This window comes from Nymphalis io, chromosome 17 (assembly GCF_905147045.1).
Source record: "Nymphalis io chromosome 17, ilAglIoxx1.1, whole genome shotgun sequence".
Classification (NCBI taxonomy): Eukaryota; Metazoa; Arthropoda; class Insecta; order Lepidoptera; family Nymphalidae; genus Nymphalis; species Nymphalis io.
Window position 1 is genome coordinate 3,713,441 of NC_065904.1, and position 12,446 is coordinate 3,725,886.

The window sequence follows — 12,446 nt, forward strand, 5'->3', positions numbered from 1 at the left end:
TTAAAAGCTATTCCACCACGTTACGCAAGCAAGGGTTGGTGGATACATATTAGAATACGATTACAAAAATGTGTCACTTTCATTTGATATAGGTTTCGAACAGTGAAGGGCAATATCGTGAATTTTCATCCACTGGCGATCAGATTTAGTAAACAGACACAAACTTAGTATATTGAAAGTGGGTTGGCTATTAATTCGCTATATATTTAACAAATCGAAATATGATTTAAGTAAGGAGCCATTACAATCGTCCGATATATTTAGTTAATTTTGAATTACTCTTTTTAGAAAATTATACCATCCGTAAGCAATGGTAATCGTTTATTGAATACAGTTTTTACTTTTAATTTTTTTTTTCTCAAGATTCATATAATAAAATTGTAATCCTATGTGGCATTACTTTAGTAATAAGTAATAACCGTACAACCATTTCTGTAATGTTGTTGATTACAGATAAAAATAAATAAATATATGGTCATTTTAGATAAGTTTAATGAAAAGCTAACACCGGTTGGGAATGTTGATTCTACCGAAAAGAACCGGCGAGAAATTCAGTAGTTATTCCTTTCATTTATATACATGTATAAATCATATACAATTTACAAATACTAACTCCAACCTCTTTTATCATCTATATAATATTGTTCATGTATTCAACAATAAAAAAACATATAAGAATCTAAATAAGTATTTCTAACCTCCACGCGAATCAAGCCGAGATCACAAGCTTATGTTATAATTATAAGATCGATTATACGATCGGCGCCCTTATAACAGGGTGTGGAATGAATATTAAATTGTGCCGGCGTCGATGAGCCGGGACATAAGGCACCGAGAGAACAGTTATTGCTATGTTATTACGGTTAGCACGTACTGTGAAATAGCTACGTTAGTGTATATTATTATGCAATAAACAATATCATTGTGGTAACCGGGTGCGTCTGGGTAGGTACCACCCACTCTTCACATTTTCTACCGTCAAATAGCAATACTTGGCATTGTTAAGTTCTGGTTGGAATGGTTAGTGAACTAGTGTAACTACAGGCTCTCAATGATATTGTTTAATGAGTACGAATCGATATAACTTCCAGTTTTCTATTTTATTATTCATATGTAATTTATTGTTATATACATCATGTGTAATAAAGTTGACTGTTATATATTACGCTTATCCAATACATTTAGTATGAAAATCTAAATATTTAAAGAGATGCGTAAAAATTTTTAATATAAGAATCTTCTGTGCTCTTTCGTGTTTAGAAATGTCGATTTGTACATACGGACATATACATTGAAACGCAGCGTAAATTATCAGCGTTGTTTGGATTATTTATTGAAAAAGAATAGAAGTCGTCTAGTTACATAGAATTTCGGTTATATAATATTTCTCAAAGGTAAACACGATGATCTATTACACATAACGTGAAAATGCAAATATATTTCAGGCTAAATGTCTAAACTCACTTGAAACTGTGTCGAACTCGGCTCTGCCATGTAAGTCATATGAATTAATACATTATGCTTACTTAATTGTGTAAATAACGATAAGCGCCTACTCCTTGTCTATTGGTGGTAGAGCTTTGTGCAAGCTCGTCTGCATAGGTACCACCCACTCATCAGATATTTTACCACAAAACAGCAGTACTTGTTATTTTTGTGTTCCGGTTTGAAGAGTGAGTGAGCCAGTGTAATTACAGGCACAAGGGACATAACATATTAGTTCCCAAGGGTGATGGCGCATTGGTGATGTAAGCGATTATTAACATTTCTTACAATACCAATGTCTATCGGCGTTGGTGACCACTTACCATCAGGTAGCCCATATGCTCGTACACTTTCCTATTCTATAAAAAAGCGCAGTTTATTTGTAACAAAAGGAGCTTACGTTAATCATCGACCTTAAAACGATTCTCTTTGCACAAATAACTTCAGCCCGGTGCTCGTCGCCGGTTGCCCCTTTATTCATTACAAAGCAACGAACAGATTTTTCCAAAAAATTAACGTAAAAAAGATTTTTGAAGTGCATCAAAATTGTTATTATATTGTTTTGAGTAACAGCACACAATACACAATTCAGAAAAATGTAAAGTAATAATTTATTTATTTAATTGGATCTCCAACAATTGTACTTATGTACATACAACAACACTTTTGAACATTAACTTAAAACTAACTATGCACAACCGATTTTCTAGTAGAACACACCATTCCCAAACACAATTACAAAATATACAAATCAAAAATCGCGGAAATTGTATAATAATAATTTTTTAAGTACTATAAGCTCTCGTTATACACTGCTTCAACTAGACGTCGCTGCTGGCCGTACAGCTACTATCAGCAAAAAAAACGTTGACTCCACACTTTTTATGCTAAAAGTATTTAAGTAAAATAAACATAAACCTGATTAAACGAGGCTTTTACAAGCACTTATGAGTCGTCATTTTACAAGATTATATAATGAAAAACCATAACCGACAAAAACACGAAGACATCGCGAATGGTAAGCGATAAGATCGCATCTTGTACTGAATTCCTTTTTATTATATATTATATTACATATTTGTTAAATTATATTTTTAATTTATATACAATATCGAGTATAAAAAAAATATAATGGCATCGAAGCAAATTTTATATAAACTAGGTAATACAATCCTAAAGTCATATACTCTAGCCTACATTTACATACCTAAATTAGCTCAGCCATGATGTAACTTCATTGTAAGCTTTCGATGTCACGCTTTCGCCGGACACAGCTGATTTGGTATTATAATCAACGCCCATGCATTCATTAATGAACAAACATTTTGTCATCATTGTGTATAAAGTTTTGACAAAGATTTTGTTATCCAAGTATCGACGCAAATATGTGATTATTTTGAAACCTGTTTAATTTTTTTATAAATTCAAAATTGCAATAGCGCGGATTAATACAGTAAAATTTTAATTAAATTAATAAAAAAAAATACTACCATCGCTCTTGTCTATTTTTTTAATAATAACATGACCTATATATTTTATTTATTTAGTTTTTTATCAAACAAACACACATACGTCCTTTTACCTTTTTTGCAGGTTTCATGTAAAGTCACAAGTTTTTGAAGTTATAATAAAAGCAATAATGCGATCAATACATCTAAATACATAACAAAAACAAATTTGCCTGGAGGTAGAACTTTGAGCAAGCTCGTCTGGGTAGATACCACCCACTCATCAGACATTCTACTGCAAAGCAGGCACAAGAGATATAACATCTTAGTTCCCGAGGTTGGTGGCGCATTGGCTATGTAAGCGATGGTTAACATTTCTTACAATGCCAATGTCTATGGGCGTTTGTGACCACTTACCTTCAAGTGGACCATATGCTCGTCCACCTATCTATTCAATAAAGAAAAATTAGAACATATTATTCTTTTTCAAAATATTATAGGTTGGATATGGAGTTAGAATTTTATTGACTAGCTGTTGGAAAGTTGCCTAGCCAAACTTCCGTCAAATATGCTACATTTAAATTAATGACATTGGCTTAAAACTAAAAACCAAATATTATAATGAACCTTTAAATGAGCAATTTCCTCGGATACCACGCACGATAAGGTCGATTTAGACATCGATGAGTATGAATATTAAAAATGCGAACAATTTTTAAAGGTATACAACCTTTAAAATTGGTTTACTTTCAACTTTACTAAGCATATCCTTAATTAGCCAAACCACTTTGCTAAACAGTCTTGGTGTTTTCTATTGACGTAACGCTTCCTGTATAATAGACATATTGACATTCTTTTCATGTTACCGTCATACATATTAAGCAGATGTTCGAATGGTTATATATCTGAATATTGATTATATGTGATTTATTGTAAATAAATACAAATTATTACTTACATACATACATACATACACTTATTTATATTTACACTCGGCGGTTTTTTTGTTGTTTCGTTTCTAGATTACATAAATTTAGATTATACAAACTCTTTTTCATTAGATATTTTAATACTTACTTAATAATTATTTGAAATTGTAAGTCATCGGTTATTTAACCAGTTGAAGTAATTCAGTAATATACTCAACATTGTAAGAGTAATATTTCAACTTTTATATAGGTTCATTTACAATTTTTATAATTAATGTCAAATTTTCATTCTGTACGATTTTTAATTTTACCATTCGTAGTCGTATTAGTATTTTTATTACACGACTGCTCAGTATGTACGTTTTTATATAATATGATAACTTTTATATGCCGTAACGGATTCGGCTATATGGGGGTCGGGGGGGGGGGGGGGGATCCTTAGAATCCTTACATCTTCTCAAAGTCATTAATTAATTGATTCAGGGCAGTCGTGGTTTTTAATTTAAAAATATAGTGGTTTATTTTACTGTATTTATCTATAAACTCATTACATAGCAACTCATAACTTCTAAAAGCTCGGAGCTGTATAAGACGATGAAATTATTGTATTAAACTATTTATTATTTCACTTTGGCACGAAGTTTCTTAATAAAACAAAAGTTGCTTTTAGTCTTGGGTCATCTCTAGGGGCATCTGTAATATTACTTATAAAATGTTTGCAACCACGAACAGACCGACGACTATGAAAGTATATGTATGTATAAATTATAAGATAACATTTTACTTACATAAGGTAATTTCATATAAAAGTTAAGCCAACAAAATATTTTATGTATAAGGGAATAATAAGAGCCACGTAAGCCCAGTGTCTAAAAGAGATAAATGTTAACCGAAGATTGCGAGTTTATTCCCGAGCAAGCACCACTAAATTTTCATGTGCTTCACTTGTGTTTATAATTCATCTCAAATAAAATCAACGTAAACGTAAAACCTGCATGTGTCGGATGAAATTCTCACACACAGTCACATCGCACAGACCAACATTGAAAAAGCATGGTGGAATAAGCTCCAAAAATTTTTCTTAAGCGGTGAGGAGAGGCCCAGCTGTAGAACACTTACAGGAATTTATTTAAGAAAAATGATTTATTATAAAAAAAATATTTTATTACATTGGGATTGTTAAATGCGCTCGTTCAATATAATAAAACCCCAATCATTTTGTTTGATCGAATTACCCGCATAGAGTAAGCCAATCACTGTACCGCCGTATATATAAGTAATATTCGTATGGGGAAAACCAAACATTGAAGTTATCCGTCAAAGTCAACAAAGAATTTGCGTCTACTTCAATACACGGTAAAGTTTGTTGAAACATAGAGTTGATTTTACTCTAAATATATACCGAATCAAGAGAATGCCTTTATAACTAGAATTTTCAGTATTTTACTACCAAATCTTGGTATAGCTGAATGATTTTCTAAAAATATTACCGGGACCATAACGAATCTGTGACAAATAAACATTTTTTGGTTCCTATTTAACTGGTCATGTTTTCCACAAGGAAATTCTTAAATACCATGCTTGAAAAAATTGCATTTAAGAAAATTAATACACAGAGTAATTCCGGTTTTAATTTTAAATAAAAAATAAACCTTGTTTCAGACTAAGGTATCAACGATTATCACTTATGAATTCACTAAACGTTTTTAGTTTGAAAAGTGTTACAGTAAAAACTCTTTGGTTATAAGAAAATGTATTCTCGTAACTCTCCAGAGAATAGTTTGTTTAACTCGTTTGATTTTCGCGAAAGATTGAATTTAGAAAATCTTTTTGCGCGTCGCACACGTTGTGCCAAGTGTTTATCAGAGAAATGTTTCGCGATTTATTTCTTATTCGTGTCCCTATAACAGCCGAGGAGTTTAATTTGATTGAAAAACAGATTTAAACAATTGAAATACAATTTTTAATACAAGATCACTTAGTTTAATTTAATATAAAAAATAATGTTGTCACATTTAATAATATGTTAAATAAATTTTGTTCACGCGTTTCCATAAAATTACTTCCTTTATCGTGGTAATCTTTGTCATTGAAGATGCACTGTTTCTTACTTAGCACTGCTAACAAAATAGACAATAAGACAAGTTACAATAGCTTTATAATTCATTGAAACAGGTAGCTGACATGTCAATTGTATCCTAACCTCATTGTCACGTTTTTTATTTCTTTCTAACTATCAGTTATAAAAACTATGAGAAATATTTACACAAATAGGTCTCGGTTTGCGACATTATATTGTGGAAGCGGTTTGTAAGTTTATACAAAATATATTTAAGAATTGTAGAAAGCGGAAAATTTATCGAATATAGACACGAACTTATACAAATAGTGACCTAAGAAAAATATGTTTTGTAAAATGATAATCATAACTCATGATTTTCACGTGTGTTGTTTACTATTGACTTACCTTTGACTTACCTTTTTGTTATAGTTTTATATTGACTTACCTTTTTGTTATAGTTTTGTAAAGATTTAAAAATGTAATTAAATTTTAGTAACATTTAGCGATTAAAAGGTTGTTTTTATATGGAGATTATATTTGCAAAATAAATAACACAGATAACCAAACCTTAGAAAACGATTCAAAAGAAATATTTTTAGTTTAAGACACTGCTTTTTATTATACATTTTCATATTAGAATTATACTTTTATGTAAATTACAGCTTTTTTCACAATACCCTGGACTAATGCTCAAGGTGAAAGGAGTAAGCGGCCATTCGATAACGGACATGGCTGGGACATAAGATTAGCGGTTCCAGGAGAACCGGGAAATGACTACCCAACATTGAATTCCATACCACGAACAACTTTCACATGCTCTGGAAAGGATCCAGGTATTTCACAAGATTATTTTTATGTAATATGTAGGTTTTGACCGCAACCTTACGTTTATTTTGACGCTAAAGTTGTAACTGTACAATAATCTAATTATAATTGATTAAAAAGTAATACATATAAATATATTATAATTACTTTAATCCTAATTTTTTTTAAATATATGTAAGATGAAGGGCAGATAAATCACCTGTTGTCAAGTGGTCATTACCGTCTACCGTCATTGGCATTAGAAATATTAACCATTTCCTACATCATCGGTGGCGGTTTGGCCACCAACCTTAAAATTAAAGTTGTTATGCCCCTTGTGGCTGTAGAGCCAGTGTGGCTCACTCATAATGTATAATATAATATTTTATTTCTATTCATAAAACAATGTTGTTTGTAGACTATAATTACATTACAATGGTTAAATCGTAACAGGTTTTAATCATTTTTAATTTTAGTTGAACAGATTATTTGTTATCTGCTTAAATGCACACACAAAATCATTTTCTGATATATTTCATTATTTTTCAGGATATTACGCAGATATTGAAACAAATTGCCAAGTTTTCAGAGTGTGTACTTTAGGTTCTACATATGGATTTCAGTCATTCTTATGTCCAAATGGAACATTGTTTAACCAAGAAGTCTTCGTGTGTGATTGGTGGATGAATGTCAACTGTCAAAAAACAAGAGAAATCATCAATAACAACAATGAAAAGTTTAGAAATCTAAAACTAGGTCCACAGTTTATGACTGATATTAAAAAAATGATAACACATCCCATCAGAAATCCGTATGATAGATCAAATGTTAAAAATAATCTTATTTTTATGCAAGTATATAAGCCACCGCTTGGTCAGTTATATAACGAAGCACTACTTAGAAATTTAGAGAGAAATACAAATGACATTTTTTCAAAAAATAAACAAGAGCAAAAGTCATACCAAGATCCCTTCACAAATGATATTACTTCTTCAGCTTCAACTCCTACAACACAATACATCCCAAACTATATATTCCAAAATCAGTTACAAAATAGTCCATATTCACAGCTACAAAGCTTAACATCTAACGCTCACAGTGGACAAACTTCACAAACAAGAGGTCAAGATATGGTGTATTATAATAATAACATACAGCCAATTCGCTCACCAATTTCCAGTCATACTAAGGCACAAATACAATCATATAATAACAGTAATATTAACAAAAATAAACAAGCTCAATTTGGTCTAGAATTTTCAAAACAACGCTTAAATAAAAACATCAATAATGAAAAGAAATTGTATACACACGAGTCTACACAAGCTAGATTTTTAAAAGATACTGTTGGTCAAAAAGAAACAGAAACAAAGCAAAACTTGGTAAGTCAAGATTCACCTCCTACTCTAATAACTAAAACTCTAGCATATCGTAAAATAATTAAAGATTCGAAAGATGGTACTCCCAAGTCTAGAATAACTTTTAAAACATGGATTGTTAGACCCTCAAAATCGGCCAAATTAACAGCTGATGCCTCTAAGCCAGCAAAATTAACAGCTACGTCGTATACTTATAATAGACCGCAAAATAATTTTGAAGACGTCACAAATGCTAAATTAAATATAAAAGATAATGATGGATCTTACAAATACAAACCTCCAAAAATTTACAGAAATGAGTTTGATTCAACAACAAAAGAAACGCCAAACTTAATAATATCGACTACACCACCATCAGAACCAACAACACCATTTCCAACAAAAGACTCCCTTGTCTACGTAGACCCTACAACTTTTAATCCTTTGCAATTTACATATCTTCCGCCAGACGTTAACTCCAAGTTTTTATCGCGGCAGTATTTATTACCAAATATTGCCAATAATCAATTAGTAGCAGCAGGAAGTTCTCCATCGCCGTTTTTCAAATCACCACTAGAGGTAGAAAAAAATGGACCCAAATTTTCCTTCACTAAACAGTCCCTTATTAATACTAACAACAACAATTTGTCGTTTTCAGATATTTTAACAAAAGAAAAATTAGATATATCCGTAAATGATATAGTTAAAGAAACAAATAATGTATTTCAAGCTGTTTCTCCAGAACAACTTACTAAATTAGATCAAAAGACCCGAACCATAGATTATTCCGTTGAAAATTATTTACCTTACGAATCAAGCCAGCAAAGTGATGAACAAGTAATTTTGCAACCTCCTTCGCTATTACCTCAAAGTTCAAGGTTAATTGCAACTCCATCAACGAATTTAGAACCTCCTATACAAGAATTTTCTAATAAAGTTGAAGTTTCAAACCAATTTTCTCAGTTACCATATATCAAAGAATCACAATTACAACCAAACACAATTGAAAGAATGGTTTCTCTAAAAATAACTTTACCTGAAAATGTTGCAAAATACTTATTTCAAAATAGTTACGGCAATGATTCAAGTAACATCGAAATATTAAATACAGAAAATAGTAATTATTTAGTATTAACAAACAAACTTGCTGAGAACGGTGGCGCTAATCTTATTCCTATTGCCAAATTAACTAAAAATAAAATCACAAATATTTCTGATTCACAGGATTTGGTCTTTTCATTTTTGGCAGACTCAATTAATGCGGCTAAAGAAAACAGCAATATAGCACAGCAAAACATATTGTATCAAGCACCGACACAGCAGTTCCAAAATATACAAAATGATCAATTACAGCAAATATCACAAGACATCTCTCGATTAACATCTTCACAATTTACTGGAGCAAATCCGTCTGGTTACTACAGATCTTCAAATGCTATAAAAACATCTAATACAAATTTACCAAGCAGAAATAGAGAAAACATTTTAAGCAATTTCACTAATTCACAAAAACAACAAGAAACTCAAGAAAATATCTTACCATCACAAAATCTGATTTATTCAGCTAATACTGACAAAATATACAGTGGACAATTATACCAACTTCCAGTACCGGTTGTAACTAAGCAAATATATAATTCACCCATCCCTTCAATTTCTAACTATATATTATCTACAAACTTAGTTCCAACCAATTCTCCGGTTGATACAAAACAAAGACAGGATCAAGGAAATTTGAACGAAGTTGAAATTATTCCATCGCAAATCATCCCAACAAGTGCTTATGAGTCTAAAACTCACCAAAACGAACAAGAATCCGACCAAGGCAGTGCTGCTAATGTCTTTATAGATAATTTTAGAGTTCCTTCAAATGCTATACGAACACATGTACATGATAATATCATTGGTACCATACCTCATCCCTTGGAAGAAGACAAATTGATAACGTATAAAAAAGATCAATCTTACTACATTTATACACATTTGAATAATAACTATGATAACATTATTGGTAATAATCGTAACACAATTGACGTAAATCAAGAATTTGCTGGAAATAGCAGATTAGTTAATCCGTCCTTCCAACTTCTTCCGTCCCTGAGCTATAAATTAGAAGATGAAAAAGAAAAACAGAAATTTCTAAACGTTTTTCAGATAGATAATTTTGGAAATCCTAAACAAAATACATTCCCTAATTTAGAAAAAAATACAAATATCGAACGACGCCAAGATATTAGTACTGATGTAGATTTCACTATTAGTCACCCTACATCATCGAGTAATGTTGAAAATTCAAGCTACTTGTCTGCTTTATACGATGGACCATCATCATATTCAGCTCCCCAAGCATCAGTGGGCAGCTTGGCAGGTAAACAAAATTACCAGAGTGATTCAACATTTCATGGCAATTTAGAAAAATTCGATACCACTGATAACAATGCTGGTTATCCGAAAATTAATCCTCTGAAGAAATTTATATTCTAATTTATTTCTTTTAATTTTTTTTTTAATATTTCTTTTGAATCTTTTGTGTAAATAAATGTTATAATGTAGATTATATAATAGTCTGTAATTTATTGTAATATTATTAATAGTAATTTAACAAATTTAGAGATTGTATAATATTTAAGACTACAATTAGGCTTTAAACATTACACCGAAGTTTATATTAAGATAATTAAGCTTACTTATAAGTAATATAACATACAAAACTTGTGTGTTTTAAGTAAATTCACAATTATTGTGATAAAACTTTACTGTGTTTCATTATTAAAGTGACATGCCAATTCTTATTATTTTTTATTTCCACTCATCAAAAGGATTTTAAACATAAAATAACCCTATTTATAAAATGTATTAATCTTCATACAGTATATACAATAAGCTTAACTATCGAATTTCCTTCCACAACAAAGAGGTTTTAATTTATATATATTTAACATATTTACATTTATTTTAATAAATCAAGTTTTTATATTAGGATAACTAGCCGCGAAAATTCGATGAAACTTTTCAATGGTTACCATGACAACGAAATGTATGTGGATATTCTGTTGTTTTATTTATAATGCTTAGATACCGTAACACTCAAAACTCACAAATGTAGTACGAACATGAAGGGTTTTTTAGGAATTCTACATAATGCAATGGGTTTTTAAGTTTAATTATACCTTAAGAAAAATTTAACAGTACATTATTGGTATGTATATAAAGTTTATACTTCTTTTTTTAACGTTGATCTGAGAAGTTCATCTTAAATATAATAATTTTAAAACATACATTTTATGATATAAATATCAAATTATTATGAAGAATAAATATTTCTTTTAAAAAAAATCCACGAACTGAGATTTGTTCATGATTACCCAAGTAGTTGGGAGTTTATAATGTCAAAAATAATATTAAATCGTTTTAATATTTTAGTTTTTTTAAGTGAATTTATTGCAAACAAATTCATATTTAGGTCGCATGTATAATCAGAACATTAGGTTGGATTCGTTTTGTATTGTTTTGGTGTTTAAAAGCAACTTAGAAGTTTTTATTGCACTATGCACTACTTTTGAATGTTTATGTATTTATATACATTGTTAAATAGATAAAGCACTTTCATACTAATTTTATTTTTTATGTTATCTTTTACAGTCTTACTGTTGTATTATTTAGTACTTTCCGTTTAGCCTTAACATTTAAACGTGAAACCAGTTTTTTTGAATGAACTTAATGTATTAGTGCAAGATTCATTAGTATGTGAAAGGATTTTGTGAAGTAATTTCAAGCATTAATCTCCATGCAGATCAAATGTTTTTTATCGAACAGTATAACGTAAATATGGGAGTAGGCCCGATCAAAAAGTTTTCTGTATTTAGCCACACCCTAGATATGATTGCGTGTAGTGTCTTTTTAAACAGAATATTTGAACAAACTTTTTACAGATTAAATTTTTTACATAGTGATAGTTAATGTTATTTATTTCTTATTTCGAAAATCCATGTGGGCATACTTGCGGGCTAATAAAAAAATTCTTGACACCTTATCTGAAAATAGAAGGGATCGAATACTTCTTTTTAAAACAAAACTTACTTTTTTTTACTTTTAGAATAAAATGCTCTTTTCTTTAACTGAACATATGTTATAAAATTATATTGTACATGTATGGATCTTACATTTTTTAATCAATATAAACGAATTACATTCAGTAGTTCTTATTATAATAGTGCCATCTTCTATCGAAGGTTGGTGACCAATAAAATCAATGTGAATTTTGTTGACCGACTTCATTTCACAAAAGAAAATGCTTAATATTTTTATTGAGAATATAATTATAAAAAATATTTACAGGGTTCTTCAACCTGTGTATAAA

General features: G+C 30.2%; 1 protein-coding gene across 1 annotated transcript; it reads left to right on the forward strand.

Annotated features, from left to right (window-relative positions):
- The first annotated feature begins 5,439 nt into the window (after positions 1-5,439).
- Positions 5,440-10,570, forward strand: LOC126774716 (putative uncharacterized protein DDB_G0282499). The gene is made up of 4 exons (XM_050496253.1): positions 5,440-5,479; positions 6,587-6,757; positions 7,278-8,110; positions 9,311-10,570. Exons 1-4 carry the CDS (start codon positions 5,440-5,442, stop codon positions 10,568-10,570), a joined length of 2,304 nt encoding a protein of 767 aa, XP_050352210.1.
- The last annotated feature ends 1,876 nt before the right edge of the window (positions 10,571-12,446 follow it).

Excerpts from the sequence above, each read along its gene's own strand:
- LOC126774716 (XM_050496253.1), top strand. The coding sequence starts at position 5,440 with ATGCTTGAAAAAATTGCATTTAAGAAAATTAATACACAGA. Across the intron at positions 5,480-6,586 it reads TAAGAAAATTAATACACAGA|CTTTTTTCACAATACCCTGG; the intron begins GTAATTCCGGTT and ends TGTAAATTACAG. Across the intron at positions 6,758-7,277 it reads ATGCTCTGGAAAGGATCCAG|GATATTACGCAGATATTGAA; the intron begins GTATTTCACAAG and ends ATTATTTTTCAG.